Raw genomic sequence first — 16,686 nt, 5'->3', positions numbered from 1 at the left:
CTCTACAAGCCAGTTTAACAATTTGGCAAGCAAATTATTTGCATATCTGGGGAGAAGGTCGTCAAAGTATGCTGCATCACTAGTCGGCAGGCTTTTTACCTGTACTAAAGAACTTATTGTGACTGAAATTTTCGACAGCAGAGAAATTGTGAACACAACCCTGGAGCTTATATTTAAGCCAAATAATACCAGAGAATAGTGCCGAGTTTGTCGGAAATATGGGGCTAGCCAATACAGGAACAAGCCTTAAACCTCTTAGAAGCTGGAACCGCGAAATCGGTTGAAACACACCTGAAAGTCACGCAAAAACATCTCACGAGCTCATCAACGGGCGACATAAAGGGTGCTAAAAATTAAGCTTTACAGATTTCTGAAAATTAGACACTGAGAGGTACGTTAAAATCACTTCTACATATAAGTTACGCGGCCAGGGGGCCACAAACTGAGGTGATAATTCTCACCGTCAGGCACCTAATAAACTAAAATATATTTGTAAACTTCTCAGCCACTGCGGCTGCCGTCAATGTTTGTAATAGAAACAGAGGCGGTCGCGTTTCATATGCGCCTCCAGAGCTTCGACTGATTGCTCGCAAAGACGCATGCCAGGCGGCGTTAGTTGACGTGAAACTCCACCCTAGTGTGACGCAGCTGTTGTCCCGGGCTTTTCGTCCCTTTAGATATCCGAAAGTGAAATGGAAACAGCTGTCAGCTTCCCCGGTCGCTCTGCGCCATTGCCAGACAAAACGACGCGTCACGCCAGTGGAAGTTTCGCGCCGATCATCACTAATCGTCAACACCTCGCATGCGCATTTACGCGGATCAAGCTGAAAGTCTGAACGCGAATATCTCGTAACACACACGTGCTACGAGAATTCTAATAAAATGGAGCAGTGTAGGAATAGGACTGCCTCCTATACTTTCTAATACAAGCATGCCAGCTTACTTAAGCCCCAAAAATTACTTAAGCCCCGCATAAGTATGAAAAAATGTACAGTCTTTGTCAAAAGTAACCAGGCTACACGTTTTTCTTCTCAGTCGTATAGTGAAGCTATTATGCAAGCCCTCAAGCTCTAAATCTCTGTATGGTAAGAACCCCTGTTCTTACCTTCAAAGAACTTTTTGTTATTTAGGGTAGCCGTAAGGGCTCTGTTATACGAATGAGAAGCAAACAATGGAGCCTGGTTACTTTTGACAAAGGCTGTACTTCACAAACCTCCCAGTGCCTAATTTTAGAAATCACACCCCGTAGGAACTCCATGAAAAATTGCACAGCATTGAGAGGCAGTTAATTGCTTGATGCGCCGTCAGTTAAAGGTGTAGACGCGGCCACTTCGTTCGTTTTATTTATGGGAAATATAGAAGGATAGACTCTCCAACTGCATTAATTCGAAAGAGTAATTTACAGTTCTTGGCAATAAGAAGAAAAGTTACCCGTCTAGTACTGCTTCATAATTACATGTCTGGAAATTTGAAGGCAGATCTTCCTGATTGTGTGAAGCTGTCGAGCACTAGGAGAACACGTCATGTACATGAGCAGTCATTAGAACCAATTTTCGCACGAACTAGTGGATTTAAGAACAGTTTTTTTTCGAACACTGTCGCGGAGTGGAATGGCCTTCCTTCGGGTCTATGTAAGTCTAGGAATTTTGAGAAGGAGCTCAAGAACTTATTGTATGGCTCCTAGTATCTTGTTTGATGGCTCTGGATTTGTGTCCTGTTTACTGACTCGCGGTGTTGTACCTGATGCTCTTTTAGAATTTTTTTTTAGTTGTATGCCCCTCCTGCTTGGGCCAACTCTGGCTTGCAGTATACTGAAATAAATAAAATAACTTACGTCTGTTGTTCTCCAACGTGAGCAGTAGCATGCGCAAAGCGTAGTCGGTAGACGCAGCCGGTGCGTCGGTGGGCGGCGGCGTAGTCGCGAGGGTGGTGGTCTGCCGCGAACCATCCAGCGTCGGGCAGCAGGCGTACGCAGTGGTACCGCGTAGGTCGCACAGTGGCGGGAAGTTCTTGCTCATCACTTGCTCGCGCAGAGCTTCGCAGCCCTCCATCGGCAGGCACCTGCCTCGCTGGCCCGATGGGGTCTCGCAGGCAGCGGCAGCCTCTGGCACTGCTGCAGAATGACCGTCATGAAAACGCTGATTTGCATTCTTTGACTCTGCATGAAAAGTTCATTCCTGTCTAGGGAATCTTTCGTGTACAGGTAGCATATAATGACAAACGCTATTTTTGTAGCAAGTGCTCCAATCAATCAAGCATCTCTGGTTGTTGCAATTTTTGTTAATTTTTACATCTGTACACAAATCCTCAAAGACCTACCATCACAAGGCAAAAGTCTGTCCCCTTCGCAACATCGACTTAATAATTATGAAAGTCTAGCCGGTCAAAACAAGTTCTGGCCCAATAGTCGCCATCTTCAAATCGCGTAATTCTTGATCTCATCTGACGTTAACTGACGGCATTTCCAAGTTGCGTAATTGTTTGCCGTTTTTTCTAAAGGCTAGTAAAGTATTCTATAAAGTTTCACAGTATAAACTCTCCTGTCAGGGTATTTCACCACCTGCAAAGATATGCAATAACATTGTCAACGTATACAGTCTGACACTCACAAAATTGTGAAATACTGAATGGCGAAGAAGACACCGGCAACAGCCGCGGCGCTATTTACGTCATTAAAATCCGCGCTTTAAAAAAGAAAAACGCATTAAAGCCGCGTTCACTGGTAATGAGGCAAAAGCAAGCTGCGACAATCGCGTTTACAATATTATTTCCGGCAGGCAGACTGTTCAGCGTTGTCTTAATTTGGCAGTTCGTCGCCGACTTTAATTATCGATAACTGCATGGTAAAAGGTTGTGAAGACGTTGTTTTCGAAAAATGGATGAAGACGCTTGCAAATAAACAAAACCCATGCTCTTGACATCCTCTTTATCCACTGAACGTACAAAATATTTCGTTTGTTTCAGGCGAACGGGCACAGGCTGCCCGTGTCCACCGTGCTTTATTCTTTCAAGGATAAGTTACAGTTAATACTGTTCGATTTTGACGGTACAAAACAAAATAAAAGCTCGAGGAAGGCAACCAGAACAGGCTCACAGCTGGCACTGAGAAGTGACCAACTATAGAATTATAGATGCGGGCGATACAGCATTTCAAAACTGAGAGTTCTGCAGACTCTACACAGATTGCAGACTGTATACGGGAAATTAGAGCAGTTGCAATGGCCATATTTTTTTTTTTGCAAATACAACTACACATAAAAGGTAAGAGTGACGCAGTAACACCACCGCAACGGGGACCCTAATGAAGTCACCCTCGAGAAAGACGTTTTGTTGCGAAAGCAACACTACGCGAGTCGCCGGCCATACTGCGCATGCGCAAGCATGCGCTAGGAGCACTGACGTCACACGGCGCACAGCTGGCGTGCCGCCGCCGTCGCTGCGCGGGTGACTGCCGCCGCGCTGGCCAGTTGCGCATGCGCAGTAGCGGCGCATAGCTAGCGTGCCGGGGTCGCCGCCGCTGCCGCGCGCTCTCTATCGCCTATCTCTCCTCGTTGCTTTCGCAATCCTCCAGGTTTAACCAGAGCTAAACCACTGCCAATTTTTTTTTTTAAAGCAACAGAACAAGTTTTACCTTCTGGTGGTCCCGCAAGCATCACCGGGGCCTGCTGTGGTCGGCTCTTGACAGGAGGGCGGGCAGGCTCTGAATACCAAAGCGCTTGGTTCAGATATCAGATATCTTCGAATCGAGCACTAAAGCTCAATCTCGAGAAAGATTCTTTGGCGGCAGTGTCCACGCAGTGACAGTCAAAACGACTGTACTTTTAATGCGGACGGAAGATCACCGCGCTATCCACATTGTTCAAAACCCTCAACGTCGGGGTTCCTTGCTGTTTTCTCGATTGGCACGTTAAAATAAGTATATCTGATTCCAGTTGTTAGGTGAAACCAGACGTTTCTGCTGTCTTGTTTCTCTTCCCGGAGTGCATAATCTCAGTATAATTAATAAAACCTAACAGGCTGGGTACAGATATAGGTGCCATTCAAACAGCTAGCTACTCAGTAAAGATTTAAAACTCGATAAAGTTAAGTGTCGTGACATTAGAATCTCGCAACGGGGCTCAGCAATTAGCTCACTTATACGCGAGAAGTGTTGCCGCCATAGGTGGTGTATCTCGTCTTCAACTGTGAGAGTGCATCACTTCTTCATAAATGCACTACGTCTGTGCAGTACGTAGAAGATTGAGCGGTCTATGCCTTGTTTGTAACTTGTGTGCAAGCGTTTCGATCTCTCTGGGGTTAATGTGCATGAAGGCACAAAAGCAACAGGTCAAACGACAAATACCTCAGTTCGGGCTTTCAATCTGCCTTGGAGCCATCAAATCTTAAACAAGGCAAATTCTCCCTCACTTGACAAACTTCCAAGTTTTGTTGCATGAAAGAAATGCTAAGGATGCGAGGACACTGTTCCTTTTGAGACAAGTTCACCTTTCTTGGCCGTAACTTCTTTTTTTTTTCGCTGCTGTGTTCCCATGTGCTCTAATTGAATTCCTTATGGCAATACTCCACCCGACTCCTAGACGGGTATTTTTCTTTTTCCTTGCTAACGTTTACCTTTTCTTTTATTTTGCTTGTTCCTTTCTGTTCACTTGTGTTTGATTTGTATTCACTTTTTTTTTAATTCCAGAGTGCACTGCTCAAATTTTTATCATGTTTGTCATTTTTGTTCGCCCACCTGCTATGGTTCCTGATGGGACTGGTAGTATTGTAAATAAAATAAAACTTTAAATTGTGAGGCAACTGCGGAATATTGTAAGATACTGTTGTGAGCATATTGGTGGGAATGGCCTAAACTTCCGATGCTTAGCGAAGTCTTTCTTTCAAAATTTGTCCTGCGCTCGCACCGAGCAAGTAATGCTGCCATAGAAAACCAGTGCGGTGCGTCTCTGACAATAAATAGCAGAAATCTAGAAGCGTCCCGAGGAGGGATCTGCGGATTCCTATGGTGCAATCTTAGGATATCTGAAAATAAGAGGGACGGAAACTTGAGCGAGTTCGGTATAGGCGCATACTGGGTGGAATAGCGCAGCCAGACGGCAGACAGACAGAAAGGAAACAACGCAGGCAAGCGCTCATGGGCTCATAAATAACTTCCTTCCCGTTGGACCACTGTGGTTGTCCAGAACTACTGATTGTAGAGTCATAAGCCTTCATAATTATTGCTTGGTTAGTTCATCTGCAAGTCGCATTTTTATTACTTTTCTTGTTCTGTAAGGATACTATTCAGCCGTCGTATCACATACACAGGTCTATGGTAGAAAAAGAGCAGGAAAATAGGGTTCTTTACAGCACAAAGCAAAGTGAACAAGGGTTTAGGGGGGAGCCTCAGTGTGCTTAGCCAGTGCTAAGACAAGAGGGCTGTCTTCGTCTGGGCAAAGCGGTCATCATTGGCGAAGGTTATTAAATAGGCCCTTAGCTCCGAGGATTATGTATGTTCGGGTGGGGGCGAAAGTGCGATGTGGGATGAGCGTTGTGATGGAGAGCGTGAACCTGAAACCTGCTGTCCAGGCGGTATGGCTGCTAAAGAGGATTAACGGATTGAACTGCAAAAGTGTGACAACGAAATGCGCCAGCTCAGACGAAAGGAATCCGGGGGTTGGAGAGGGTGGAGATGTAGCAAACGTAGGCGTAAAAGACTCTATCCACGCATGCGGAACTGCGACATGTGGCATAGTAAGGACTGCTTGGGCTGACCCGGAAAAGCTCGGAGAAAGCAACTGAATACAGCCAACCGTCCAATGAGCCACGCCTCGTAAAAGAGAAGCTTTTAGCCTGTAACAAGGCTCTTCTTTTAATCTGACATGGACTTTAAAAAGCGGCACCGTTTTGTCCCAAGAAGTGACTTACTATTCCTTTTTAAACCGTGTACAAAAGGTCATTCAACTCCTTGCTGAACCGCTACTCGATCTTTATACAAAAGGAAAACTATTTGCCTAAGAAAAGGATATAGGTGTTTTCTCTGAACAGTTTGGTGTGCTGGGACATACAGTACACGCTGGCATTGCAATATCAAGCTAAGTTACACTCTTAAAGAAGAATAGCAAGGCAAAAAGTGATCGCAGTGTGTTCAGTTTACTTTTTTTTTTGTAGGGGCACCGTTGTTTCGGCTGCATTAACCAACCGGTACGCATTCTTTCATTACAGAGTTTATGACTCAGCAACCAAGCAAGGTAAAAGCGTGTTTAAGTTCGCATTACTTCAGAATTTCTTCCTCGGGGCTTTCTTCCTGGGGACTTTCTCATAAAGCAACGCGATCAAGTTTCCTTCGTGCAGGGCCTTTCAGAAATACGAACCGTAGTTGCCAACGCTTGTCTTATCACGTCTGTATAAGCACCCAGACCCGCTCGAGTCGACTTGCGCTGCCGACATCTCTGGGATTTCCATTACAGCTTGTCGCTTGAAGAAACACATTCAGTAGTATATTCACCCTTTGAATGTCTGCGAATTCATATCGCACGCACACACAATCCTTTTGTTGAGTTTCTTCTATAGCAACACTTAAACGTTCCTTCGATCTTTTTGACTGAAAACGACGTCTTGACCAGTAAACATTTTTAGTGCGAAACCACTAGTTAACACGGTCCCAGCCAAGAATCTTCTGTGAAACCTCGGTGTAACTCGGGTAAGCTCGGCTTAGTTCGGAGGGGCGTCACGCCAGCTGCAGCCATTGGGATGGTGACCTTGAGTGTGACCCTAGCCAAACCTGGCATAGCAACAGACCACGAAGAAATAAAATAAATAATATCGTGACTGGGTTCCGAACCCGCGGCGCAGCGAACAGATCAGCTTCGTTGGCTACTATACGAAGGCACTATGATATCGCAGCAGCCGATCAATCATCGTGTTAAACTGCAGCACACTCTCTCGCTGTGCATTGCGCATCGCCTTCTTCATCAACTTCCATCTCCGGCGCGAACAGATCGGATCGTCTTAACCTCGATCAGAGCTTAACCGTAGTCTAATAACTTTGCCAGACGCGCCGACGACGCAGCAATGCGCCAAACAGGCTAAACACATGCTATCGCACGTCTTCTCAGTGAAACTACGTTAAAATCCTACCACCTTTTTTAACCCTTGGGGATTAGTTGTTTTCTGTATTGGGTCAAAGCTGAAATCTCGCACATGCTTCAAGGTTAGACCGGGAGAAAGAAGCGCGTAAGGCAACTCGCTTCCCTGTGTGGTCAATCCCCCCTCGTGCCATTTAGTCAAGGACACAGCAGCAACAACAACATGCGTAGAGGTGCGGGCTGAAAATGGTAGTTCATGCTTCTGAAAACAACTGACAATGAGCACACAAACGTACAGAACTACATGACGACCCCAGCTTTCACAATGCATAATACGGTTGTAAGACATTGCATTTTTTTCACCGGCGAATTCACTCGCACATCGTTCTAGGACTGTCGTACAAGTTAGGTCGCATGAGCGCAAACATATTTCATAATATTTTTTTTTCACCTCATGGAACATTCCTGATTGCTACTGCCTGCTCTAGAAACGAGCGAGTGTGACGCTGAATAACCTGGCATCAAGTGGAAACAAATAAAGGGCCAGTTCCCGGTAAAAAAACGCTGTTTACGGCCGGGTCGCAATTGCGGTCAGCTCACCAGGCGCGGTCGTTGAAGTTTGGCTGGCAGCTCGTTCCGGAAGGGGACAGCACACGATGGGCAGCAGCACCCGGACTCCGCAGAAGATGGGGAACTTGAGTCGGCCGACTTCACTCAGCGACTGCAGGCACTCGTGCACGGGCATGCAGGTGCCGTCGGTGAGCTCGAAGTCTCGCCTGGGGTGTCTCGCGCGGCATGGTTGTTTCTTGCCTGCGCAGTCGCCGAACCGGGTGCGTCACGAGGCGGGTGGCATACAATAAAAGCGGCTGTAGGGGGGCTTTTCACCACGAAGCTTTGATAAGTGCTGTTGTGGTTGGTCGATTACTGCCACAGATGTTGGTTAATACTCCGTCGAGCGTAGAAGTCTCAGCGCACGGGACACCTCCCCCCACGCCTCTGTCGCGTGGGTCCGAATCAGTATACCCTTGCACTCGGCAGCAGGGTGCTCAGGCTGCCACCCAATCTCTACAAAGATATAACAAGAAGAACCTTCATATGCTTTTAATTATTATTTTTTTGTATGGGCACTGTCAGCTTCAATGATGAAGCGAAAAAGAAGATCTCGCCATTAGTCAGCGCCCATGCTACAGCGATGAAATTTGAGAATCTCGTTTCGCCGTTTCCGAATTTCCAGACACACGCGCAGCGCGATGAGTGCGACAGTTTACATGTTCTCGTCTCGGTCAGATGTCAGGTTCAGATCCACATTACACTACTTGAAGACTCATGCGATGAAACTATCAAGTATATAAGTATGAAAGTATAAGTCTGTAAATCCAAACTAGGGAAATGCGAACATATTGTGCTTCTCTTCGTCTGGTAAGCAATGCACGCCGACTTTTTTACCATTTAAAATAGATGGTCGGTAATTTGATATCGGCTATGCTGTTCTCGGTGTTCGGGTCTTAATTCCTCCTCAGCAGAGCTTGCATATAGGAAGGTGGCGCAAGTTAACTTGTGGACCATGGGGACGGAAGTACGCCGAGCATCAGTCCCTCAAGCAGAGAAATTATTGAATCAGGAATGCGGATCTGGAATCAGGAAGGCGGATCTGTCCCGTCTCGCTGCCTGAAGCATTCATTCATTTATTGTTTTGCTATTGTGGTCTGTTCAGCTGGATTGTACAACGAGACGGACGTTATGTGCCACATATGCATCAATATTAAGACGATTAATTACGTTAAGTTAGGCAATGAACTGTTTATTTTTAATTTTAGTGGGCAAGATTATATTGCGAAATTGATGGCCGTCAAGGTCGAAGGCGAGCCCTGTTTTTAAATTTCCTTAATCGACAGTGTTGTTCAAAATGTCGAACGTCAAAAATGCGCATTTGAAGCTCGTTGAGTTGGCTTTCCCACATTACATATATATAAAATGGCGTCGCTGCGCATGGTATCCAAGCGTCCCTTTCTTCTACATCGTCAAATACACCAACTCCACGTGTATTTGAAGCATAAGTTCGATACACACCATTTCATCCATTGCATTGCGGAAATGCCAACTGAACCAGCTTCAAATGCATATTTTTGACGTTCGATATTTCGAACCACGTTGCCGAGTAAGAAAATTTGAAAACAGAGTTCACGTTTTGATTTTCACGGCCATCAATTTCGCTATATAATATTTCTCCCTTAAAGCAAAAAATAAGAACGTTGATTAGTTCATTTAAGTTAATTAATAGGCTAAATATTGATCCATATGAGATACATAATGTTCGTATTGCTGTGCAGTCCTGCTCAACAGTCCGAACATGCGTGTCTCTCACAATTTTTAAAATAAAAATCTCTAAGGGTTAAAATATATCATCCTCTATGTATCAGGGCTATAAGGCGTCACCGTTAGCACTATCTTCCACATAAACTAGGAACCAAGAAAATATACCCTTGAAAAAAACCTCCTTCGACACGGTTTTGGTACTATGCGATGACTAGCCGGTCCATTCATAAACTGATCCATCAAAAACGAAAACTGGATTTCGCTGCCCAAAAATGAAGTTCACTTTTTAACCGCAGGTGATTGTCGTTAAACCGTAGTGCGGCAGCTCCAAATGTTTTTCTTTCTCTGTGGTCGAACTGCCTTCCTTTCTTTTCTGCGGTTTCTGGACGGCGCAAAAACCGTCCACTTCATGCCCAGGCGCGTGGGGGAAGCCCCTTGTGTTAACGCTGAGATCCTCCTTCGTTCTTAGCGTTCAGTGACCGCTTCATCTCAGATCACACACTGCTCCTCGAAACGGAGTGACATTTGACGCTGTTGCCCATTCAGAAGGCCACGCCGAAGGCACACCGCACAATATCAGAAGCGAGCAAGCCTTGCATTTACCTCTTGCGGCTTCCGCCTCTTCGTGCAGACACACCGACAGGAAAACCAGAAAGAGTACGAGCTGTGGCGCCGAAGCAGGAGCTCGCGCACGCCGGCTGGTGGTACGCATGGCGTCTCCTCCGTTTCCTTTCTCTTGCCTCCGTTTCCGGTTCCGGGCCGCGGCCCAAGAGGTGTCGGCGCTGCAACTCGGACGTTATCCGTCGCTCGTCGCGCACACTTCTCGGTACGGCCCCGCGACTGAGCAATCTTGCACACGGGACGGCAACGATCGTCTCACTACGCGCGCCACGATAGCATGCGCGTAATCAAGCGCGGGGAAACCCCTCCTCTTTTACGAGCGACATCTACCGATGGTGGCAGGCAGTTAGAACGAACTTCCTCTTTCGCCTGCTTTCTGTCCCTTTTTATTTATTTATTTTTTCAGTATAGCGAAATTAGGGGAAATTGAGAAGAGGCGAAAGTTGATCTTTTGGTTTCAATGCCGGGCTATGGGCGATGCGAGCGCGTCGTAGTGCAGGGGCCCCGATTTCGACTGAGTAGCGTTTCTTGGGCGCTCAAAAAATATCCCCGTACGCGAGTGTGCTTGCATTTCGCTTCGCCCAAAAATGGGACCGCCGGGACAGGTGTCGAACAAACTTCCTGGTACCCGAACACGTGGCAGCGAGTTCGCAGGAAAGCGCCATCACAAAGGCGAGCAAAAGGGGTGAGTTAAGCACCCAGGGAACACACGAGTTATGAAAAACTATTTTGGACTCCACAGAATTGCGCTAGTTCAGCGAGGACGACAGAGCGCTCTTTGATGGTGGCTGCACACAGAATGCGGGCGTTCTTTGTTTTTTAGACCGAAGGACAACACGACAACATGAAGGCAACGAACTCAACTGTTTTTCTTCTCTCCTTCGCACCCTTTATTCATCCCCCTGACTCCAAGTGCAGCGTAGTCAACTGGGCACTGTCTCGTTATCCTCGACGCCCACCCTTTCTTTTGACTCTCTCTCTTTCTCATGCACGGCTATGCTTGACGATCGAGAAGGCGAATCGTGAAACAAGGAGGGGGACATGAAGAAAATCTGTGCAGCATTATACTCGCCTTTCTTGGATATTTGATCGGTTGTTGAGCTGTTAGACTGTCTTAGGCGGACAGACAGGGAATTTATGCATTTATATGTGAACCATACGGAGTATTGAAAATCAATACCAAGGAAAGCAACCTACCTTCCATTAAGACTAATGCAAGCAGATCATAACGAAGTGTACGTTATGCCTTTGGATTGAAGCTACAAGTTAAGTTACCTTAGAAATGTATGGTACATGGAGCTTACACTTTCCAGAAACTGCACGCTATATCATGCTCGCAGCTTGTTCAGCGGCGATAAATTTCACAGAAAATTGCCTTATAATCCTTCCGTTATTTGACTGCAGTATCAGAGTGGCTCGCCCGCTTCGTAATAAAATCCGCAGCTGATTGCAGACGTCGGCTCTTGGTGAAACGATTCTCCGGATTATCCGAATTCTGATTTTCCGGCTCGGGAGCTGCAGTGTTGTAGGCGTTACCGAAAAAAAAGTAACTAAATACGTTACTCGTTACGCTCAAAATAAAATAACGCGTTACCGCCCCACGTTACCTACAAAAAAAAAGGTAACGCGTTACCGTTGCTGTTACCGAAAAAGCATCGCACGTTACTTTGCCGTTATCCACGGCCATAAATTTTAATCAGTGCGTCATCGCTGTAAGAACTCAAGATAACAATTTTATAAAGCTCATTTTTCACATAACTTCAACTTCACAAAAAAAAAACATAGCTGTACTCAACAAATTTACAGTAATTCTGGTGTGCGTCTGCTTACGAAATTACGCGGAAATTGCGTAGCAATAAAGAAATGCTTAAATGGCATAGTTCCGGAAAAAAATATATTTGCGCACATAAAAAAAAATTTTTTTCACTTGAACCTACACATTATCGCAAAAATGCGAGTGTTTATGTTAACGTGTTCAAGGTCAGCCTCGGTCGCTTAAGAGCTCAATATGCAGATACGTAGCTGTTGTTGCAGATATAACTAAACAAAATTTATTTTGAAAACAATGTTGATGAAGGGAGAAAGTTGGAGCGACAGTGTTGTTGAGCAGAAAATTTTTAGAAAGTTTAATATGAGGTAGCTCACTACTGCCCGCAGAGGAACAAAGGCCCATTATCTTCTTTTCTTCCCTCTGCAATCCAGCTAGTTGACTGCAATCCCCTTTTCTGTGCTCTACCATTGTACTCTTTCGATGGCTCTCTAGGGGCCATCTTGAAGTAAACTGGCGACATTCCTGAGTTTACTCAGAAGGGGGAACTGCTCACGCAAAGAATGCGAGAGGGTCGCCTGGGAACGAGACCTTTTGGTTGGAAAACAAGCTTACGGAGTAACCGACTTACAGATTTCTGCAAATGGCCAATCGGTGGCTCGGCATGCGTCCACTCTTTAGAGAGCTGTGTGTGTGCGTGGTTTGGGACAAGTGTGTAAATGCGTGTTCGCGCTTTTTTTTTTTTAGATGTGTGCGTCGTCAAGGGCAGGTGTTTTCTGGCATGCATGCGAGCCGCAACAAGGGTCGTCGAGAGCACCTGGAGATTTTGTTTATTTGCAACATCATTTTCGGCGTTTTTTTTTTTCTGAAATAGAGGCGAAGGGGGACAATTGAAATAAAAAAGTAACTAGTAACGTGACACCTCACGTTACCAAACAATGTTAACGTAAGTACGTTACCCGTGACAGTTCCGAAATGGTAACGAGTACGTTACTAAGTTACCGAAAAAAGTAACGCGTTACCGGTAACGCCGTTACTTGTAACGCGTTACCGACAACACTGGGGAGTAGTCGGTGTACTCACAGAAATTTCTGTTTTACGCTGCCTTGCTTAAGAAGATGGTAGGCGGAATTGGCAAAGGAAATAATGTTTTTATATTTATCTTTAAAAAAGCTACGATTTTTGAAAAACATATTCCTCAAACAGCTCGCTAGTATCAGCAATGGAAGATATTTAAAAGTAGCTCGAGCCTCTCCTTAGCGCTCCTTAAACTAGGCGTGACCTCAGGCGTTTGCATGGCTGTTTTTAGCTTCAAAACAAAGGAAAAGAGATGAAAACGGGGTTTCTTTTAGATAAGTTTCACAAAAAATCAAAAAATCTTCTCTCCTTGATTTATTCAGTTTAGGGCAGCCTGGCGCTCTTCGTTAGCGTTGGACGGCGACCACTTCTCTTGCTTGTCGCGCGCCCTAGTTTTTGGAGTATACGGAAGCTCGCAGCTGCTTCGTGCTTTTGAAATACCTTGCGGAGACAGCGATAGCTCGTTTTACCGCAAATCTAGCAAAAAAGAAACGTGATAGTTCAGCGGAGCCAAATATGTTACACCAGGGGCGTTCTGCCATGTGGCGCTGAACTACTTGGGAAACATCCACTTAACAAACATTTTTACGGCTCTGCGGAGCGAAAGAAGAAAACGAATGTGAAGGCATCATAACGCAGTTTGAACGAAACAATGCAGAAAACTATGTAATAGGCTCATTTTAGGATCCGCTGCCAAACTCCTAACTCCAGTTTCTGAAAACATTATTTTTGTGCATTGAAAGAACATTCTCTGCAGTTAGCAGATCACTCACCGAAGGTTTCTTCTTTTTTTTTCGGGAAGGAGGGGGAGGGAAAAGAGATTACTACATGCCACTTGCATATACTAAACCAATCAGCTTTATGTGCTCGTCAAGTTTCCTTTTATAAATAAATTTGTCTCCGCAGAAAGCGTTACCGGTACTTTTAAAAATTATTTAGAAAGAAGCGTAATAGCGATACGGATGTTTTTGGTTAAGAAAAAGATGTTGTCGTCGGTAACTAAAAGAAATTTCATTTCTTACAGCTTTAATATACATTTCAGAAATGTTCCTGACCAATTTAAGAACATTTGATCAATTTTCTTTTTGATAGCGTGAATATGCTGAACGTTTGTGCTTTTTTTTACGAAACTTCGCAGCAAGTGAACAGCCTTAGCAGCTATCTGAAAATTTTGAATGTTTTCTTGAACAGGTTCTGAAATATTAGAACGACAAGTCGAGCCGTACGTTGGCTTCCCATCTGCCCTTAATCCCAGATACCACGAGATACCACCTCTGAGATCACTCACTTTCTGGCAGGAGGACCATGCCGATGCCCGTATTAAAATATTCATCAGCTTTTAAGCGTCGGAACTGCGGAAATAGGCTTCGAAAAACGTTACACTCTTATTTAACATCCCTTGTAAGGGACGAGCATGTAATTGTCACGGCTATTAACATCAGCCCTATACAAGCACTCAAGAAAACAGATGCACAGGGGTGATAAGCGTGCGCGCAGCACACGCGCAGAGTTTTATTAAATTATACGAATATTTGCTCATCCGGTAGGACGTCCGCCATGGCGTTGTATATCCAGTCCACGAAGTTCGAGACTCTCGTGTAGACGCCGGGGTAAGAGGCCGACCCGCAGCCCACACCAAACGACACGATGCCAACAGCTTCGAAAAAGTTCCGCCCGTCCCGGTCGGAGTTTATCAGCAGTGGCCCTCCCGAATCTTGCTGCAAAATGAATAAAGGTACCGGGTCTTAGGAAGTGATTATTTCTCTGACAGCCTAAAACGCATTGACCGGCAACATTGCTTTTAAGGCCAACCTACACAAGGTCGCAATATTTGCCTCACTTAATGGAATGGAGTGCATATTGCGACCACGCACAACGACGAGGGACGAAGAGAAAAAAGCACAGGACAAGACGCGGAACTTCAACTAAGGTTTGCTACAAGGAAAACCACATTTATACAAGATTCTTAATCACACCTGGTAAACAGCCGACACCATCACACCATACAGGCACGTGGGCGCGCGTGGCACAAGTTAGCATCTAGATAGTTAAATTCTTTCTTGGATAACGATACTGAAGTGGAGCTGATGCTTGTGCTTTCCTCTCCTGTGCTTTCTTCTCTTCGTCCCTCGTCGTTGTGCGCGGCTACAATATGCACTCCATTGTCAACCACCAACTAGTCCGCCTTCACTTGTTACATGTCACTTAATGCAGCGATGCAACATTGGCTCCGTAATCGTCGTTTAGAAACAACGTCGTGACGCGAACGCTTCACGTAAACCGAAATTTTAGTGACTGTTCAGGAAAGTCGCAAATTTTAGCAAATGTGCACCACCATCGCCATCACCCTAGCTCTGAGCAGCAGTACACAGGCCTCTCCCACTGAGCCCCAGCCAGCTCTGTCCTTAGTCGCGGCCATCGTGTCTCGGCACATTTCTTAACCTGCTCAGAATGCTGGCAGTGTGAAAACAAAGAGCAAGTGATGGACAGAAACCGCGCCTTTTGTGCAATTGTTGGCTTGAGTGTAAGTTGGTGTAAGTTGGGTGTTGGCTTGAGTGATGGTGAAATGGGGCAACAGCGTGGATGCCAAGGGTAGAGAAACACTGTTGTAAAATGCAGAGAGCCAAATTTTATCATATTAGAAAATTCTTTCGGATAGAGTAGCCGCTGCAGGCGCAGGACAGGATTAATTGGAGGGATATTGAAGAAGCATTTGTCCTTCACATGGATGTAGCTTGGCTCAAGTCGATGATTGTGATGATGAATGGCTTGCCGCTGGCAAGCTTCCATAAAAACTGTTCCCTCACCCATGTGTCATTCTTTTTCTACAGATCTTCATTCCCGGACGAGGAGAATTCGCAACGGGAGCCAAGGAACATCATGGAAAGGCACACGCATCATCACATCGTCTTTCGTAAGCGTAGCAAACGGAATACACGGTCAGCTCCATTTGTATACCTGGCAAGCGTCGACGCCACCGTCCGTAGTGTTCCCACCGCACAGAAAATCGCCATTTATGCCGCGAGGGAACTTGCTCTCGAAGCTGTCCAACTTCTGGTATGCGCGTTCGCACGATGGGTTATCAACCAGAGGTATCCGAGCTTCTTGGAGAATCGTCTGCAGCCGGCCTCCTGCAAGCAGTTTTAAAGGTGTTCAAACGTCGTCGAATGCAAATTATCCAATGAGTGATTCACCCAACCAGCTCACTGCGTTTATAGACGCCTACACTGACACCGAACAATGGCGTTGCGCTAAGATCGAATGCATTTCCTCTGAACCGTAGTTTTCAATCCCGCAACTCTGATGAAGCCAGTTACAACAAAATGTTTGGCAATATAATTAATTTACGTTGTTACTTTGACCTAACTACAAACCTCTATTTCGAACAGCGTTCCACACGAGCTGTAAGAAGTTCTCTCAAAGATAAATTTACACTCTCTTGTCAATCCGAATAAACTCGTCCAAATACTCCTTTTTCCCACAGGCAGTAGCTGAATGCATTCCCTGCCTCAGGCCATTTTACAAACAGACAATATGCATTAATTTCAATATTGTTTGGCGGGTTAATGATCTGATCACAAATGCTTCGTTGCTTGTTGTTATTGCGTCATTAATGCGAGAGCATTAAAGGTCTCGTTCACGAGAAGAGCCGGCGTCCATCCATCCGTGTCACGGCTGTATCTGCACAATAGAACGACTGTGTATTGATGTTTCGTTTCAGCTTTAGTAGCTTAAAACCAGCAGCAGAGAAGAAACAGACACAAGGAAGGAACACACAGACGTGAACGATGCAGCCTCGCCCACGTCTGTGTTTTTCTTCCTTGTATCTGTTTCTGCTGT

At 45.5% G+C, this 16,686-nt stretch overlaps 2 protein-coding genes across 5 annotated transcripts in view; both read right to left on the bottom strand.

Annotated features, from left to right (window-relative positions):
- The window catches only part of LOC149371773 (trypsin 5G1-like), a 30,081-nt gene extending 19,817 nt beyond the window's left edge, over positions 1-10,264 (bottom strand). Inside the window, exons 1-4 of one of the 3 annotated variants that reach the window (XM_089566065.1) lie at positions 9,984-10,264; positions 7,665-7,874; positions 3,632-3,700; positions 1,835-2,113 (exon numbers count right to left, since the gene is read on the bottom strand). In XM_089566065.1, the coding sequence (XP_089422191.1) occupies positions 1,835-2,113; positions 3,632-3,700; positions 7,665-7,874; positions 9,984-10,092 (667 nt within the window). In that variant the 5' untranslated portion in view covers positions 10,093-10,264. The remainder of the gene's footprint in view (positions 1-1,834; positions 2,114-3,631; positions 3,701-7,664; positions 7,875-9,983) is intronic. The other 2 variants (XM_089566064.1, XM_089566066.1) reach the window with 2 other exon arrangements.
- A 4,061-nt stretch (positions 10,265-14,325) lies between these two features.
- Positions 14,326-16,686, bottom strand: part of LOC149371772 (clotting factor G beta subunit-like) — a 32,716-nt gene continuing 30,355 nt past the window's right edge. For both annotated transcript variants that reach the window (XM_089566062.1, XM_089566063.1), the window contains 2 exons: positions 15,805-15,977; positions 14,326-14,564 (listed from right to left, as the gene is read on the bottom strand). In XM_089566062.1, the coding sequence (XP_089422188.1) occupies positions 14,367-14,564; positions 15,805-15,977 (371 nt within the window). In that variant the 3' untranslated portion in view covers positions 14,326-14,366. The remainder of the gene's footprint in view (positions 14,565-15,804; positions 15,978-16,686) is intronic.

The sequence above is a fragment of the Amblyomma mixtum genome, chromosome 1 (assembly GCF_055824585.1).
Source record: "Amblyomma mixtum isolate Tamu chromosome 1, ASM5582458v1, whole genome shotgun sequence".
In the NCBI taxonomy this organism is placed as follows: Eukaryota; Metazoa; Arthropoda; class Arachnida; order Ixodida; family Ixodidae; genus Amblyomma; species Amblyomma mixtum.
Note: the sequence above shows the minus strand (reverse complement) of the source record. Positions and strands in the feature narration are given on the sequence as shown.